Genomic DNA, 19,313 nt, shown 5'->3' with positions numbered 1-19,313 from the left:
CGACAGCTCTCTTCCCCCCCTCCTCCTTCCCGACAGCTCTCTTCCCCCCCTCCTCCTTCCCGACAGCTCTCTTCCCCCCCTCCTCCTTCCCGACAGCTCTCTTCCCCCCCTCCTCCTTCCCGACAGCTCTCTTCCCCCCCTCCTTCCCGACAGCTCTCTTCCCCCCCCTCCCTACGGCTCTCCCCCCTCCCTACAGCTCTCTTCCCCCCCTTCCCTACAGCTCTCTTCCCCCCCTTCCCTACAGCTCTCTTCCCCCCTTCCCTACAGCTCTCTTCCCCCCCTTCCCTACAGCTCTCTTCCCCCCCTTCCCTACAGCTCTCTTCCCCCCTTCCCTACAGCTTTCTTCCCCCCCTCCTTCCCTACAGCTTTCTTCCCCCCCCTCCTTCCCTACAGCTTTCTCTCCCCTCCCCCCTCCTTCCCTTCAGCTCTCTCTCTCTCTTCCCCCACCCCCTACAGCTCGCTCTCTCTCTCCCCCTCCCCCCCACCTACAGCTTTCTCTACCCCTCGCCCGCTACAGCTCTCGCTGTCCCCTGCCCCCCCTCCCAACAGCTCTCTCTCCCCCTCTTCCCCCCCGGCCACCTACCGCCATCCGCAGGCTCGGAGAAAGAACGTGTTCAATTGCAAGGCCCTCTTCAATGCAGGACACAATATTCCGGATTCTGAACTACATGTTGAAGGGTGGAAGATGCCTGCACGTGGATTTTTAAAAAAACGTCTGGTGGCTGTTGTACCCCAGCCACCCCACGGGCTTGACAGAGCTAGGTCTTGGTTAATCCTTGCCACTGGACCAAGACGACTGGAGACCAGCTCTGCTGCACGAACCTAATGCGCACACATATCGCAATGTGGGCTGGCCCGTGCTGACTCTGGGCCCTCGTCTCCCCTGGGCCCTGATCGCATCCCTCAACGAACTCTTGCCTCTCCTTTGCCCCGACCTCGCCACTCCTGCTGTACGTGCCTGCACTGCAGTCAGCCCTTACCCTCCTGCAGCAAGCTTGCGCTGCTCCCTGCAGTGGTATGCCACCGCACGCTGCTCCCTCTAATGGCCCCGGCCTGCTGATGGTCTTGCAGTTATTGTGCCCATATTGACACACATTCTGCAGATGGGAGTCCAACACTTCACCACTGGAATTACCACAATGTTAAACTCACCACAAATTGCTAAAAACTGTATCGCTCGTCTTGGAAAACTGGTACAGGACAGTTGTACAGCAGTTCAATCAGTTTATTTAAATACACAGCATCACATTCCACAGAAACATTTTATGGTACGATCAGCAATATTGAGCAACAAAACTTACAATTTACTCGATTGCTAGCGATTGAACACTTTCGAAAAGCATTTTTAGTAGTTGATCAATCATCATATTGTTTAAAACAAGTATTAAAATCATTAACATATGCACACAAAGATATTCTGTAATTTCACAGCACAGGATGTTTATCCAAATATCAGTACAGCAAATATGAGCAATACAAATAAACCAGCATCATAATGTTAATTTGTGAAGAGACTGCACCAGTGTGTATTCAAAGGAGGGAGAAAATGGTCGTCACAGCCAGTAGCAACCAAGTAAAATCATTTTCAAAACCCACTCAATTTATTTTCACCACTAACTCGATCACGTCACTGCGTCACCTAACTCGATCACGTCCACATTCAAAACCAAAATCCACTTCGAGTCCCAGCGCTCTCCTCATTCTCCGACTGGTATCTTTCTCCTGTGCTTACAGTCTCGTGTCCAATCTATTCTTTCACCTCTTCAATTGTTTAATGCTCACGGCTCACTGCTCCCCACTTGATTAGGTATTTTCTGCCTTCTCCCCAAAAGGTGGTTATTAGCTGGTCCTTCACAGGCTATGAAGATTTTTTTTTAAATGTGTAAAAAGCTGCTACTGGACAATGCTATTAACCTGCTGAAGAAGACAGAACACACAGGAGGACTACAACAAGATAAATTATTATAATGGTTAAGACTTGGGTCACATTTGCACCGGTACTTTAAACTCACTCAGCGAATCACTAGGAGAGTCCCTGTTAAAAACTGCCTGAATCGACCTCTGCGTTTTCTTCTTGTAGGCAATGCTACACGACCAACCCCCCCACCACCACCCTTATACTTGGAACAAAAGGATGGGGACATGGGAAGAATGGCGTGCAGGATGCGAGTGGATAGCAGTAGTCAAGAGTACAGCTCTCAGCATTAATCAGGCTGAAGGGTGCAACATCAAAGGCTCCTTTCAGTGAGAGAATAGGATCACACCAATTATCAATCATGAGTTTTCCCACCACTCCATGTCCTAAAATGGCCATAGATGCTCAGTGGGGAACAAATTTGCCCCAAAATGAAGTGCATCTGGGATAAGCCGACAGGCTAATGTGCTGTCTCATCTGCAAGTGAACAGTACCAGTGTGCTTGAACGGGGATAATTCTCAGTAACAGCTTGTAATGCTAAAGTTCATACTGCTACTGGTTCATCAGTTAGTGGAATTTCCAGGTTGCTTTAGATAAGCAATGCTCTACTGTAACATTTTACACAAAACTTTGATTTTGATGAACAGTTTAAAACCAAAGGCACACCGAATTACCCAGAAGCAGTTTAGAAGTTCAGTCAATACAAGCAAGTGTGAGATGACTTGAAAGCAATTCTTTCTTTTGTCTTTTATTGAAGTTTTTTCCCCACTGCCTGCCTCTTTCTGTTGCATTGCTTCATGTAACAACACCCTGGTCATCAGTCCTCAGGCATCTGCCAATACCCTGAAAACATGCATCCTGGGATATTGGCTATTAATTTTTTCTTTTGGGCAGCGGGGGGCGGGGGGGGGGAAGGGCAGTGGTAGAGAATAACATTTCACAGCTTATGTTGAGAATACCAGGCATGAGTCTGTAATGTCGCCCCAGCCGCGAGGGGTAAATTAGAACTGCATATAAACAGCATGGGGTTGAAGTTTAATACTTCAAATAGAAATAGGAAATTATAGGCTCATCAACAATTACATACTAAAGAAAATAACTACGGGTTATTCTATCGGCCATTGATTGGGATGTCCATAACCAATGGATGAGACAAGTCACACCAGTGAAACAACTCAACAGTTCCTTTATTCTAACAAAACCTCGAACCCAACCACAGTTTTGAGGGACCTTGGAGTGCATGTTCACAGGTCCCTGAAGGTAACAGGACAGGTAGATAAGGTGGTTAAGCAGGCATACGGGATACTTGCCTTTATTAGCCGAGGCATAGAATATAAGACCAGGGAGGTTATACTTGAACTGTATAAAACACGAGTTAGGCCACGGCTAGAGTACTGCGTGCAGTTCTGGTCACCCCACTACACAAAAGATGTGATTGCACTAGAGAGGGTACAGAGGAGATTTATGAGGATGTTGCCTGGACTCGAGAATTTTAACCACGAGGAAAGATTGGATAGGCTGGGGTTGTTTTCTTTGGAACAGAAGAGGCTGAGGGGAGACCTAATTGAAGTGCATAAAATTATGAGGGGCCTAGAGTGGATAGGAAGGATGTATTTCCTTTAGCAAAGCGGTCAATAACCAGGGGACATAGATTTAAAGTAATTTATAGGTGGTTTAGAGGGGACTGAAGGAGAAATATTTTCACCCAGGAGGGTGGTGGGGGTCTGGAACACTGTTTGAAAGGGTGGTAAAGGCAGAAACCCTCATAGCATTTAAAAAGTACTTGGATATGCACTTGAAATGCCATAACCTATAAGGCTACGGACCAAGAGCAGAAAGTGGGATTAGGCTGAATAGCTCTTTGTCGGCCGGCACGGACACGATGGGCCGAGTGGCCTCCTTCTGTGCTGTAAATTTCTATGATTCTATGATAGATAAATGCCTCCTCACCCAGATTAGGTATTCACAGGTTAGCTCTGTCTGGACCACACTAATCTTTCAATTTCAATGTCAGCCTTATTGATTCCCACTAAGTTCACTTCTGAATTTACTGCATCTATACCTTCAAGGATAAGTTAAGCGCAAAACACACTGTCAGGTTCAAGTCTCAGACAAAGGTATGTATATTTGATGATAGTGGTACAGAGAGCATTGTGGAAAAGGGAGCCAGGGTTCGGTCCCAGGTGACTGTTGAGAGATAAAGACAGTCAGAATATTTATTGAGAATCTATACACACAGCAACAAATTAAATATAGGAAGCACAATGGGATTTACTGAAGAATAAAATATCGTAACTTCAGACTCCAAAAGACTGGGCCACTTCTGTTGTCTCAAAACATTTAAAGCTAAAGCATTGGATAGCTGCAAAGCTTCAACAGACAGGGAGCTCAAGGGTGGAAGCTGCAGAACAAAGGGAAAGCAAGGAGAGAGATTGCCCTGAAACCTCATTTACCCAACGGCTTATGAAAAATAATGCAATTAAACTGGCAAATGTTTATTGAAATTTAACACCGATAAATGTAAATTATTATACAGATTAAAAATTGTGCATTTTAAGTGGACAGCAAACTAAACTGAAATAGCACTGAGAGACTTGGAAACAGATCTTTGTAAGTCACTTTCCATGTCGAGACAATGTGGTGAGATAACTGAAGAGTCAACTGGACACTGGGATGTAGAGCATGAACAGTCAGACACGAATGATGTGGAGCCTTTACAATGCTTTATGCAGAGTACTGTCCTCAGGTCTGGTGACAATGATACAGAGAAACCTGCATGTATTGGAAAGGGGTATTAAGAAAATCAGTAAGATTGATCCCAAGTAGAAAACTATGAGGAATAATGAGAGAAATACAAACTCCACACTCTGCAAGGTGGTGGTTAAAGGGGAGACCTCAATTCTTACAAAATATTAAAAGGTGTAGGTTAGGTAAACTCAAGATTAATTCTAAGCAAGCCAGGGAAGTAGAACCAGAGAGCATAAGACTGAAAATGCTAGAAATACATAGAATTTGGGAATAGGAGAGACAGGTCAACAGTTCATGTGTTGGGCCTGCTGTGTTTTTTCAGCATTTTCTGTTTTAGTTGAGTCAGACCACAGACCATAGATCTGTATGAGTGAAAAGAAAACGTCAAACAGATGAGAACTTCTTTACTTAATGGCAAATGTTGGGCCTAGGTGGTGGAGACGCACACGTTTAAGACATTCAATTTGGTGCGAAGGAGAGAGAGTTAGGGTATTGGAGAGATGACCTTCATCAGTCTTTCCTCATCCTTGGCTTTACCTATGATCTACATTGTTACTTTGGCACAGAAACAGGCATTAAGATCAAGTATGGAGAATTTGCATATTTTTCTATTTTGCGTTCCTTGTGTTTAGGCCTGGCGAAGGTTGGACTGCAATTTTCTGGGATTTTTCTTCTTGGCTAGTAACCAATGCAGAATATCTAAATTGGTACCGGTGCGATATTGCAAATATAAAAATCAACTTTAAATTCAAAGATTTTCAGGGGTGGAAGTCCGACGAGTCTTGAAAATCCATTTCGCAACTGTAGCAGTAACTTTTCAATACCCTGGAGTACAAAATAGAGCTTCCTTGTTAACTAGCTACTAAACAGACTGGTAATGTAGCTTGAAATTAAATTTTTCTGCAAAGCATCAATTTTCACATATCACACCTGGAACTGAGATGGGCCCAGGCCAATTCGCATCATTCATTTTACGCAACAGATACAGATCCTTCTGAATTTATACAATAATCCAATATTTTTTCTGCACGTCAAATGAGCACACCAGAGAGGATGTGCATGAGCTTTCATCCCAAAATCCTGGACTGAATTCAAAACCAGATCGCCAAGGGAGTTACAACCCACTACATCACGTCAACTCCAATACTCCTGTCGTACAATCACATCTTCAACAATAATTTTGGAAGGTATAAAATTAGAATTAGAGAAACACATGATACCTTTATTCATGTCATTCTTGAAATAAGTTAATTATAATCTTGCTATATATATATATATATATATATATATAAATAATTACACACACACAAAATCACACATTTTAATTTTGCTACAGAAATGTCACTGCAGATCTCAAGATTTGCTTCAATAAAAAGATGCAATGTAGTCACCAAGCAGGTGTTCAAGTGCAGTATGTGTTAGGAAATTATAGGTAGGGTGCAAACTGCAAGGAGTGATTCTACTGGGAAAGTGAAGGCTATATAAACAGATCAACTCAGCTGTTCAGGAGTTCTAGAAGGCCCAGAACAGCGACCCGAGTGCCATGCCAGTGGCAGCCCCTGCTATCATGCCCAGAGCAAGATCTCCATCGTCACGTCGGCGGTCTTGAACAATCACATGATTGGTCGCTGGTGGGTAAGGACCTGCAGGGGATGAACGCATGACAAGTTAAATCAGCAGTGTAGTGAAATGTCCCAAGGCGCTTCACAGGCGCGTAATCAGACAAAGGAGATATTCTGATGCAAGGTCATCGACCTGAAACGTTAACCTAGTTTTTCCTCTCCACAGATGCTGCCTGACCTGCTGAGTATGTCCAAGATCTTTTCCTTTTATTTCAGGAGATATTAGGACAGGTGACCAAAGAGCATCTTAAAAGGAAGATAGAGAGGTAGAGAGGCAGAGGGGCTTAGGGAGGGAATTCCAGGTTGAATACAATGCTTGAAGCTGGCAAATATGCTTAGTAGTTGCCATAACTATTAACTCAACATTAATCAGAGAGTCTTTTACCAACTCGCCCTTCAATTTCTGAAAACATTTTCTTTAAAAAAAAACATTTATTGAAATTTGCCTTCTTTTATGATTTGCAGTTTTTACCTATTGGAAAATGATTATAAATGTGTTACTACAGTCTGACCTCCCTAGAAGCACATAGCAGTTTAGAGTAATTTGCACCCAGGAGCACTTCCACATCAAATCAATGGACCCCAAATACCCACTATACGTACGTAATTTGTAACCAGATGTAAGCTGCTATAACTATCTGGAAACATGAATAGCTAAGCATGATGGAGAGTTTATAGTACTAATGTGATCTCATTAATGGCAAGGATATAACCATTTTGACAGCTGTTCAAATTTATATTTTAGTGGTAGCACTCACACCTCCGAGTCAGAGGGTCGTGGGGTCAAACCCAACTCCAAGGGCCAGATTTTCGGTTCTGGTCATTTCGGGGCGATACGGCGGTAAAGTTTGCGCCCTCAGCCACAAAATTCATCAGCTGGGCCCCAAGTGTGGAGCAGAGTGCTAAGGGAGGCGTTCCATACCTCTTTTAGGGCGCAAGGCCGGCTGAGGAACTGAAAATCCCGAGCTAAAGAGGCAGCCTCGGAGTGCCCCAAGAAAGGCTTGCATGAAGAAAAAAAAAAAAATCGGCACAAAACACACAAAAAACATTCCCAATACCTTGACCACCCCACATTATTTTTATATTCATCATTTATCCTAAACAAAACAATCACACTTACTTCATTCATTACAAACTTAACTCACCGCCGCCAGGACAGCTCTGAGCAGGCGGTCCCACTAGGGTGTGCTACGGGGCACTAGAAGCTCAGCGTCAATTCAAAATCGAAGCGCAGCCGAAACCAGTGGCATTCCACACCGGCTCGACACTCCCGGGCGGTGCTGCTCAGCTCCCCCGCAAAACCGGCAACTAATTTCCCGGTAGGCGCTACAAGCTGGCCACCCGCCCGCAAACCACTGCCACCCCTCTGGGGCACTAACAGGGGTGACAGAAGACCGAAAATCCAGCCCCAGATACTTTAGCACATAGTCTAGGCTGGTGCTTCAGTGCAGTACTGAAGCAATATTGCACTGATGGAAGTGCTGTCTTTCGGATGAGATGTTAAATTGAGGCTCCGTCCTCCCTTTCGGTTGTATGTAAAAGATCCTATTCAAAGAAGAGCAGGCGAGTTTCCCTGGTGTCCTGGCCAACATTTCTCCCTCAACCAACACCACAAAAAAAAATCTGATCATTTACCTCATTGCTGTTTGTGGGACCTTGCTGTGTGCAAATTGGCAACTGCTCCTAAATTACAATAGTGATTACTCTTCAAAAGTACTTCATTCGCTATGAAGCACTTCAGGACCTCCTGAGATTATGATAAGAGGTGCAGTTTAGTCTAGTATCTACTTAGACTAACAGAATAGACATATCCATTAGACATAGACATTTGCTGATGATACAAAGATGGGTGGGAAAGTAAATTGTGAGAAGGACACAAATGTCTGCAAAGGGATATGGACAGGCTAATTGAGTGGGCAAAAATTTGGCAGATGGAGTATAATGTGGGAAAATGTGAGGTTATCCACTTTAGCATATATAATAGAAAAGCAAATTATAATTTAAATGGAGAAAAATTGCAAAGTGCTGCATTACAGAGGGACCCAGGGGTCCTTGTGCATGAAACACAAAAAGTGAGTATGCAAGTACAGCAAGTAATCAGGAAGGCAAATGGACTGTTGGCCTTTATTGCAAGGGGGATAGAGTATAAAAGTAGAGAAGTCCTGCTACAACTGTACAGGGTATTGGTGAGACCACACCTGGAGTAATGTGTACAGTTTTAGTTTCCGTATTTAAGGAAGGATATACTTGATTTGGAGGCTGTTCAGAGAAGGTTCACTATGCTGATTCCGGAGATGAGGGGGCTTGACTTATGAAAATAGGTTGAGTAGGTTGGGCCTATACACATTGGAATTCAGAAAAATGAGAGGTGATCTTATCAAAACATAAAAGATAATGAGGGGGCTCGACAAGGTGGATGCAGAGAGGATTTTTCCACTCAGGGGAAACTAAAACTAATGGACATAGTCTTCGAATAAGGGGCCACCCCATTTAAAACTGAGATGAGGAGGAATTTCTTCTCTCAGATGGTCGTAAACCTATGGAATTCTCTGCCCCAGAGAGCTGTAGAGGCTGGGTCATTGAATATATTTAAGGTGGAGATACAGATTTTTGAGCGATAAAGGAGTAAAGGGTTATGAGGAACGGGCAGGGAAGTGGAGCCGAGTCCATGATCAGATCAGCCATGATCTTATTGAATGGCGGAGCAGGCTCGAAGGGTCAAATGGCCAACTCCTGCTCCTATTTCTTATGTTCTTATCTAAGTTACAGTCAACCAAATTTCCTGCAAATTTTATTTTTGGGTGCGTGGCCCCTTTAACGGGCTGAGCGGCCCATGCGCAGATTTCTCCATTTAAAAAGCAGTGAGCAACCTGCGCGGGACCTCAAGGCCGCTGCATGGCTTAACAGGAGTATTGCTCCACTCATGAAAATTCAACTAGCAGTTCAATGCTGGATGGAGAGAGAGAGAGAGAGAGAGAGAGAAGCACAATCCTGTGCCACTAAGCTAACATTAAGGTCAAATACAAGTGGAAAATTTGAATAGCTTGGGACCTTTTTATATTTGACTTTGCATGAGAGCTATTTGCAGCAGTTCGAGACTACTCCTCACACCACTTGCTAAAATACAAAGTACCATCAATTGTCTACTTCACGCCTGATTTACACTGCACATTTTGTAACAATGCAAAGTGGTTTTGGCTTTGCAAATTGGCAGACAAAAATGGCTTCATATGGTGACACCATTATTCCTGGCCAGAATGAAGACGATGGGGTAATTACCCCATCAGTCACGGCTGGAAACACTGCTGTAAATGACTGGGCTTGATTTTACACACACAATTTGGATGTAACTATCCTCCGCTCACTGGAGAAATCACAGTGCTTTGAAATCGAGAGAGGTTGGTGCAGTTTTGGTCATGCACGAGTTCTGATTGCTGCAATTCAGAGAGACTTTTATTTTTTTTAAATTGACTAAATAAACTCTGGTTGCTGTAAAATACACCATTTGCCGAAAGTCCTGCCATAACTCCCAGCCACCTCCAACTCATTATTGACACCACTGTCACTCAGACACTCCGGACAAAAATGCAGAGAAGTGAAGCCCACCACTTCCTGCAGAATGTCCCCATGTAATGGATGCAGTAATTGTGGTAACAAGCACTGTGTGACCAGGTTTAATACTGCTGCCATAATTTTTCAGGAGTGTTAAGGTTCGATGAAAAGAAAAAGCAAGAATGACACTCAATATTCAAAAAATAGCTGACGCCCTTAATATGTTTGCCTTTGAAGATTTCCTGCTGCTGAAGTGTCCAAATTATAGTGCAGCTAAAATATTCATCTATAGATATATATATATATATCTAAGGTAGGTCCACAACATGGTTTGACTGACAGTGCTTTATCAACTAATATTATATAAGCAGTGTGATGAACTTAAATTCATGGACCCAATGGCACAAAAGTTATCAGATCCACAATTTGTTTAAATGTGGTTTCACATCAGAAGCCTGGGTCATAGCCTCGATAATCGTATTTAGATACCATAGCAAGGTGCACAGAGGCCATTCTATTTTGTAAGGGGAAAAAAAAGGTTGGAGTTGTGGTGCAGCCATTAAATGGCGGCTCAACTTCCCTGGCCTCTCGGACTTCACATACTGGAACACCTAGGTTGCAACGATGGTGTGATGGATGTGATTGGAAGTTTCGGCAGTAAAAATAGCGAGACGTTAATTCAAGTACCAGTAGCTGTCTTATGGTGTCAGTGCTGCTAAGCAAGGAATGGCTGGGAAGGAGGAGTGACAGCAGTCCCGCATGGCAAGTTTTGGTTGATGCAGACAGGCTGCTGTCGTGCTCAAGAAAGTGGTGCGTCACGAGCAGAGACACCAACCGTCTGGCTGGCAGCCCCACGACGGAGAGAATTAAGAGCACACAAATGGGCTCCATTTGCGAACGGGGCACGTGCTGAAGCATTTGTGGAAGGAACAAGGAGGAATGGCGCCTTGTGGCGGTCATCCTTGATAATGAGGTCAAGGCAAAGAGAGGATGGGTGTAAGTTGGGATTGTTCTCCTTGGAGCACAGACAGTTAAGGGGAGATTTAAGAGAGGTGATCAAAATTATGAGAGGTTTTGAGAGTAAATGAGGAGAACCGGTTTCCACTGGCAGGAGAGTCGGTAACCAGAGGGCATAGATTTAAGATAATTGGCAAAAGAACCAGAGGAGAGATCAGAATAATTTTTTTTAATGCAAAATATATAAGAACATAAGAATTAGGAATAGGAGTAGGCCATCGAGCCCCTCGAGCCTGCTCCACCATTCAAAAAGATCATGGCTGATCTGGCCGTGGACTCAGCTCCACTTACCCGCCCGCTCCCCATAACCCTTAATTCCCTTATTGGTTAAAAATTTATCTATCTGTGATTTGAATACATTCAATTAGCTAGCCTCAACTGCTTCCCTGGGCAGAGAATTCCAGAGATTCACAACCCTCTGGGAGAAGAAATTCCTTCTCAACTCGGTTTTAAATTGGCTCCCCCGTATTTTGAGGCTGTGCCCCCTAGTTCTAGTCTGCCCGATTAGTGGAAACAACCTCTCTGCCTCTATCTTGTCTATCCCTTTCATTATTTTAAATGTTTCTATAAGATCACCCCTCATCCTTCTGAACTCCAACGAGTAAAGACCCAGTCTACTCAATCTATCATCATATGGTAACCCCCTCATCTCCGGAATCAGCCTAGTGAATCGTCTCTGTACCCCCTCCAAAGCTAGTATATCCTTCCTGAAGTAAGGTGACCAAAACTGCACGCAGTACTCCAGGTGCGGCCTCACCAATATCCTGTACAGTTGCAGCAGGACCTCCCTGCTTTTGTACTCCATCCCTCTCGCAATGAAGGCCAACATTACATTCGTCTTCCTGATTACCTGCTGCACCTGCAAACTAACTTTTTGGGATTCATGCACAAGGACCTCCAGGTCCCTCTGCACTGCAGCATGTTGTAATTTCTCCCCATTCAAATAATATTCCCTTTTACTGTTTCCCCCCCCCCAAGGTGGATGACCTCACATTTTCCTACATTGTATTCCATCTGCCAAACCTTAGCCCATTCGCTTAACCTATCTAAATCTCTTTGCAGACTCTGTGTCCTCGACACAACCCGCTTCTCCACTAATCTTTGTGTCATCTGCAAATTTTGTTACACTACACTCTGTCCCCTCCTCCAGGTCATCTATGTATATTGTAAACAGTTGTGGTCCCAGCACCGATCCCTGTGGCACACTACTAACCACCGATTTCCAACCCGAAAAGGACCCATTTATCCCAACTCTCTGCTTTCTGTTAGCCAGCCAATTCTCTATCCATGCTAATACATTTCCGCTGACTCTGTATACCTTTATCTTCTGCAGTAATCTTTTGTGTGGCACCTTATCGAATGCCTTTTGGAAATCTAAATACACCACATCCATTGGTACACCTCTATTCACCATGCTCGTTATATCCTCAAAGAATTCCAGTAAATTAGTTAAACATGATTTCCCCTTCATGAATCCATGTTGCGTCTGCTTGATTGCACTATTCCCATCTAGATGTCCCGCTATTTCTTCCTTAATGATAGCTTCAAGCATTTTCCCCACTACAGATGTTAAACTAACCGGCCGATAGTTACCTGCCTTTTGTCTGCTCCCCTTTTTAAACAGAGGCGTTACATTAGCTGCTTTCCAATCTGCTGGTACCTCCCCAGAGTCCAGAGAATTTTGGTAGATTATAACCAATGCATCTGCTATAACTTCTGCCATCTCTTAATACCCTGGGATGCATTTCATCAGGACCAGGGGACTTGTCTACCTTCAGTCCCATTAGCCTGTCCAGCACTACTTCCCTAGTGATAGTGATTGTCTCAAGGTCCTCCCTTCCCACATTCCCGTAACCAGCAATTTTTGGCATGGTTTTTGTGTCTTCCACTGTGAAGACCGAAGCAAAATAATTATTTATGGTCTCAGCCATTTCCACATTTCCCATTATTAAATGCCCCTTCTCATCTTCTGAAGGACCAACATTTACTTTAGTCACTCTTTTCCTTTTTATATATTGATAAAAGCTTTTACTATCTGTTTTTATGTTTTGAGCAAGTTTACTTTCGTAATCTATCTTTCCTTTCTTTATTGCTTTCTTAGTCATACTTTGTTGTCGTTTAAAATTTTCCCAATCTTCTATTTTCCCACTAACCTTGGCCACCTTATACGCATTGGTTTTTAATTTAACTCTCTCCTTTATTCCCTTGGTTATCCCTTCTCTTACCGCCCTTCTTTTTCACTAGAACATATTTTTGTTGCACACTATGAAAGAGCTCCTTAAAGTCCTCCACTGTTCCTCAATTGTGCCACCGTTTAGTCTATGTTCCCAGTCTACTTTAGCTAACTGCCCTCATCCCACTTTAGTCCCCTTTGTTTAAGCACAATATGCTCATTTGAGACACTACTTCCTCACCCTCAATCTGTATTACAAATTCAACCATACTGTGATCACTCATTCCGAGAGGATCTTTTACTAGGAGATCGTTTATTATTCCTGTCTCATTACACAGGACCAGATCTAAGATAGCTTGCTCCATTGTAGGTTCTGTAACATACTGTTCTAAGAAACAATCCCGTATGCATTCTATGAATTCCTCCTCTAGGCTACCCCGTGCGATTTGATTTGATTTGATTAGACCAATCGATATGTAGGTTAAAATCCCCCATTCCTTTTTCACATGCCTCTATTATTCCCTTGATTATTGTCCGCCCCACTGTGAAATTATTATTTGGGGGCCTATAAACTACGCCCACCAGTGACTTTTTCCCCTTACTATCTCTAATCTCCACCCACAATGATTCAACATTTTGTTCATTAGAGCCAATATCATCTCTCACAACTGCCTTGATATCCCTTATTAACAGAGCTACCCCACCTCCTTTCCCTTCTTGTCTATCCTTCCGAATTGTATGTTTAATCCCCAGTCTTGGCCACCCTGCAACCACGTTTCTGTAATGGTCACCAAATCATACCCATTTGTAATGATTTGTGTCGTCAACTCATTTACTCTATTTTGAATGCTACATGCGTTTAGATGGAGTGTTTTAATCCTAGCTTTTAAACCATGGTTTTTAGTTTTGACCCCTCCTGCAGCCCCTTTATCTTCATACATATTGTCCCTTCCCATCACCTTGTGGTTTACACTTACCCCAGTGCTACTCTGCTCTGTTGCCTCCTGCATTCTTTCTTGGGGTCCTGTTCATCTGCGCTCTCACCCACTCGAGCTAGCTCAGAGCCCTCTCCTGGGTTCCAAATACTCTTCGCATTGAGGCACCGAGCTTTCAGGCTTGCCTTTTTATTACACTTTGACCCTTTAGAATTTTGCTGTACATTGGCCCTTTTTGTTTTTTGCCATGGGTTTCTCTGCCCTCCTCTTTTACTCATCTCCTTTCTGTCCTTTGCTTCTGTCTCCATTTTGTTTCCCTCTGTCTCCCTGCATTGGTTCCCATCCCCCTGCCATATTAGTTTAACTCCTCCCCAACAGCACTAGCAAACATTCCCCCTAGGACATTGGTTCCGGTCCTGCCCAGGTGCAGACCCTCCGGTTTGTACTGGTCCCACCTCCCCCAGAACCGGTTCCAATGCCCCAGGAATTTGAATCCCTCCCTGCTGCACCATTGCTCAAGCCACGTATTCATCTGCGCTATCCTGCGATTCCTACTCTGACTAGCACATGGCACTGGTAGCAATCCCGAGATTACTACTTTTGAGGTACTACTTTTTAATTTAGCTCCTAAAATTCATCTTGTAGAACCTCATCCCTTTTTTTACCGATGTCGTTGGTACCAATGTGCACCACGACAACTGGCTGTTTTCCCTCCCTTTTTAGAATGTCCTGCACCCGCTCCGAGACATCCTTGACCCTTGCACCAGGGAGGCAACAGACCATCCTGGAGTCTCGGTTGCGGCCGCAGAAACGCCTATCTATTCCCCTTACAATTGAATCCCCTATCACTATCGCTCTCCCACTCTTTTTCCTGCCCTCCTATGCAACAGAGCCAGCCACGGTGCCATGAACTTGGCTGCTGCTGCCCTCCCCTGGTGAGTCATCCCCCTCAACAGTACTCAAAGCAGTGTAGCTGTTTTGCAGGGGGATGACCGCAGGGGATCCCTGCACTACCTTCCTTCATATATGATGATCTGGAATGCACTGCCTGAAAGAGTGGTGCAACTAGGTTCAATGGTAACTTTCAAAAGGAAACTGGATACATACTTGAAAAGGAACAATTTTCAGGGCTATGGGAAAAGAACGAGGAGTGGGACTAATTGGTTAGCTCCTTCAAAGAGCCAGCACAGGCACGATAGGCTGAATGGTCTCCTTCTGTGCTGTAAGATTCTATGATTGTAACAGGCAATTAAAGCCAGCATTTTGCAGTAGTGCTGGCAGTCATGGCATATAGCAGAAACCTACCCTGATTGAAACAAAAGATATTGCCAAACACAGATAGTCCTAAGAGGAGAAATAGATGAGAGAGATATATGGGAGGTTAATGCAGGAATGGATTCGATCTGTGCAATATCAACGGCCAAATGTCACGCTACGCAAGCATTTCTCCAATGATGGATACACTCCATGGTAATGTCATATTGGCAGTTACACGGCTCATTTGTCAATGCAAAACATATTCGGCCCAGGAGAGAAGAACCCAGCCAAGTGCAAGTCCTGCCTGTGAATGCAAACAAATCAAGGATGCTTTGGAAAGTCATTCCACAACATGAATACTTGGGAAATGATAAACTAATACCACTTACAAAAGGCTGGACAGCTTCAAATCCTGCAATGGAAATTGGGTCCAGAGCAGATTCAATTATTAAGGGTATTTGAACAAATGTTGGCTCTACAGCAATGTGGATGGAAGTGAGGATTGCCCATCAGATATAATACCTCATTATCAAGCCTGGAAAAGGAATTAGGCCGGAATTCTACAGTTTGCTTGTTTTCTGGTAAGAAGTGATCCCAGAATCCATAAATGTAGGGGTTTTTATATAAAAGTTTGGAGTAGGGAGGTGTTTTTTTTTTAGCAGCCATCAGGGAAAGGTGTGAATTGTGTGGTTCCCATTACAACATTTCAATTAAAGGTATCTTTGAAACTGTAAAAGAAAAACACAAATGTAAAGAGCTTGTTCTTCTTCCCAAGCAGGGAAGGGTTGAAGGAACAAGAGATTGAAATGAAAGCTCTCACTGGGTATAGTTTATATTCAAGATGATCGATATGCATATCAATATGGCATTTCTGGATTGCGCACAAGTCTGCCAATGTAGTACAGATGAAAATTAATATTAAGTGGAAAGATGCATGGTTTTTGACATTTGTTTAATTCCTTAAAATAAAGTTCTTCAAGTGAATTGGTCAGTTCCACACAACTGTAGGCACAGACTGCATTACAAATATAACCAGGAAGTCCTCAAAATTTTATTCGCACTTTATAACTGCTGAACTCTCATCGATTAAACATTTTTCGTAGTGACGTAACAATAGGAAGTTTTTGTAAAATAGTGAATTGCACATAGTGTTTCCAAAGGTCTGCTGACAAATGCAAGTTCATGGACAAAAAAAGTACTTAATTGGCTGTAAAGCACTTTGGGACATCCGGTGGTCATGAAGGGCGTTATATAAATGCAAGTCTTTATTTTCTTTTTACAAGATGGATTTGGAAAAGGACTTCAGAAATTTGCTCAATGGTGCCATGATGTGGCCATAGCCTCCAACTACATAACAGTTGACCGAGAAATTGAACTGGAAATGTCGACATAGCAATTTACAATTATAAAAGGTTGACAGAAAAGTGCTACCGGAAATCGCGACAACAGTAAGCATGGTTTGTGGACCCAAAGTGTGAATCCTACAGAACAGAATACAGGCAGTGCACTGAACTGAGTTAACCATTCCATTGCGGAATACAAAAAAAAAAGATATTATGTTACCCATTTTAATTTCTTCTCTTCTATATCAACTTCTGCTGGAATACTCACTGATTGCAATAAAACTGAATTTACCCGTAGCTCATTCCAACACTTAAATGATGACAGTTAAACTGTGGGAATCTGTCATTTAAGGCCTGGGAAGTTAGAGAGACCATCTCATTCTGCTTATAAATTTCATTCCAAATCGAAAAAGATCAGAGCTCTACTAGTGCAATGTTCATCAGTCCCATTAAATCAAAATATGTACATTAATACCATCTACAATAATGTAATGACAGCAAATGTTAGATGTCTAATGATAAAATGCTTTGTTAATGGAGTTCAGTGTTTAATGTAGCATGGTCAGCCCATTCCACTGCTGCACTCTCCAACATTAAGAAGTTTTCCCTCTTATTAATTATTAGAAAAACTGAAGCCAAGCTGTCTGGGTCCCACCTGTACACATGTACTTCTGGCCTTAAACCCATCAAGCTCCCTGGCTGATACTTCAGGCTACGTTCAGATGTGTGGAACCTTAGCGTACAGTTCAACCCCTAGCTCTGTTTCCCTCTCCACATCCAATCTTTCACCGACTCCTTTCTTCCACTTCACAGCTTCTCATACCCTGCTGCCAAACACCGAATGCACCACTTCATCGCCTCAACTTCTCCAATGCTCTTCCTTGCCGGAATCCACAAACTACAACACAGTCAGAGAGCTGTGGCATGCACTCTCACCCACACAAAGTCCCATGGCCTACTATCTCCCTCTGCCCTAGACATTGACTTCAAGATCCTCCTCACCCTCACTCCAACCTACAATGATTTCCTCCTGTAATCGATATGTGTCTGCGTGAAACCTCTGTTCCTCCGACACTGGCTTATCCCTCAACCACTATTCCACCACTGGTGGCTACTCAGTCACTATGGGCCCAAATTTGGCCAGGAGTTGCTCAGTTTTTTTTGGAGCAACTTGATTTTTCTGGAATATCTTAAAAATCCCCATTCTGCACATTTAATTTGCGCCAGTGTAAGTGAGTTAGTTAGGATTTTTTTTAAGTTTCGTTTTTTTTCCTAAAAGGGGGCGATACCAGCCTGTTTTGGCCATTTAAGCCAGTTTGGACAGCTAATAGTTGCTCCAAACTAACTTAGGCCAGCGTACGTGGCCACTTGTGGCCGCACAGAAAACCCTTGCGGAGAGTTACGAAATCAGCGCAGGTAGCCTCCAAATGACAGTGTTATGATAGGAATGCTAGTTTTTTTTTAAAATCCCAAGCAGCGAGACTGGACAGGGTATAGGTGCTAACAGCCTGACTAAACTGAGTATGGGGTTTTTACAAGAATAGAAATGATCTTGTAATGAAGGCTGAAGCATAGGGGCCTCTTAAGGGGAGGGTTTTTTCTTTGTAAATAATAGATCAAGAGCACTAACGCTCTCGCCGAATGGATTTGTGTACGCCATCACACATTGGATTTTGATTTCTACAGCACCAAAGAATTGCCCTGACTATGTTTAGAAATTTAAAACATTAGACTTAACAAAATAAGCATGGCAAAATGTAAACTTAAATTTCAGTGTTCAGCATTGCGGAGTGTGACTCTGATAATTAGTAATATTTTAGAATTCTATGCAGTAGTGGGTGAGCTGCAAGATACTACAGATAGGGAATTTTTTAGTAAAAATAGCTAGATATTAAAGTACTGGAAAATCTTAAGATTCTTTCCCCACCTCCCCACCCACCCCCGACCAAAATTCTCCCCCCCCCACGAACCTGTTTCTTGTAGTCCTCAGCGCAGGAAGGCAGCGGTCGGCCTGTGCGGGAGGCCACTTGATCCGGGACGCATTGGATCCCACGCTGCAGGCATCATCATCACAATCATGGGAGCTACTGCGCATGCGCGAACACTCTACTGCGCATGCTGACAGTTGCCGGCACTGTTTTCGGCGCAGGGCTTTAGCTCCGCCCCCCCCCACTCCATGAGAGACGCTGCGCCAGGACTCAGGACACACAACAGAGCGGCCAGAATTGTTCGTAAGTTTTTTGGCGCCGTTTTGAGCGCACAAAGTCGGCGCTGGAAAAAGGGGTTGGGGAAATTTGGGCCTATTGTCTCAGTGTTCTGGAACTCCCTCCACTTTGCCACCTCCATCCCCGCTTTCAAAACCTTGGAGAAATCCTTTTTCAATTGTTGCTCATGTCCGTTTTTGACCTCCACTCTCGCACATCTTTCTGTACATAGAGTCTATGGCAATGTAACTGATGCATCTAAATCTTCACTAACCTGAAGGGGCTCTGTTCCCCGGTAGGTGACAACCTGCCCTCCGTTGGAGCAATGCAGTACCCGTATTTCATGATCAAGAGGATGGGCAGAAAATCTAATCAGCTATAGGAAGATGGTTGAGGCTGAATTGTAGTTTCCCTCAGTTTCTGCCCTCTGGCTAGAAAAAGCAACTTGTAGCTGCGTCTTGTCTCACTACATAACCTGGCTGAGCTCCTGAAATTACATGGGGAAATTGCAGGGAGAAATTCACTAGCTTCCACATGGTTACAGCA

General features: G+C 43.7%; 1 protein-coding gene across 4 annotated transcripts in view; it reads right to left on the bottom strand.

Annotated features, from left to right (window-relative positions):
* Nucleotides 1–1,210: 1,210 nt before the first annotated feature.
* plekhb2 (pleckstrin homology domain containing, family B (evectins) member 2) overlaps nt 1,211–19,313 on the bottom strand; it is a 43,530-nt gene continuing 25,427 nt past the window's right edge. For 3 of the 4 annotated variants that reach the window (XM_070883356.1, XM_070883355.1, XM_070883354.1), the window contains one exon: nt 1,211–6,307. In XM_070883356.1, coding sequence (XP_070739457.1) covers nt 6,177–6,307 — 131 coding nt within the window. In that variant the 3' untranslated portion in view covers nt 1,211–6,176. Of the gene's footprint in view, nt 6,308–19,041; nt 19,255–19,313 lie in introns of all 4 variants that reach the window. The other variant, XR_011593634.1, reaches the window with a different exon arrangement.

The sequence above is a fragment of the Pristiophorus japonicus genome, chromosome 6 (assembly GCF_044704955.1).
Source record: "Pristiophorus japonicus isolate sPriJap1 chromosome 6, sPriJap1.hap1, whole genome shotgun sequence".
NCBI lineage: Eukaryota > Metazoa > Chordata > Chondrichthyes > Pristiophoridae > Pristiophorus > Pristiophorus japonicus.
Note: the sequence above shows the minus strand (reverse complement) of the source record. Positions and strands in the feature narration are given on the sequence as shown.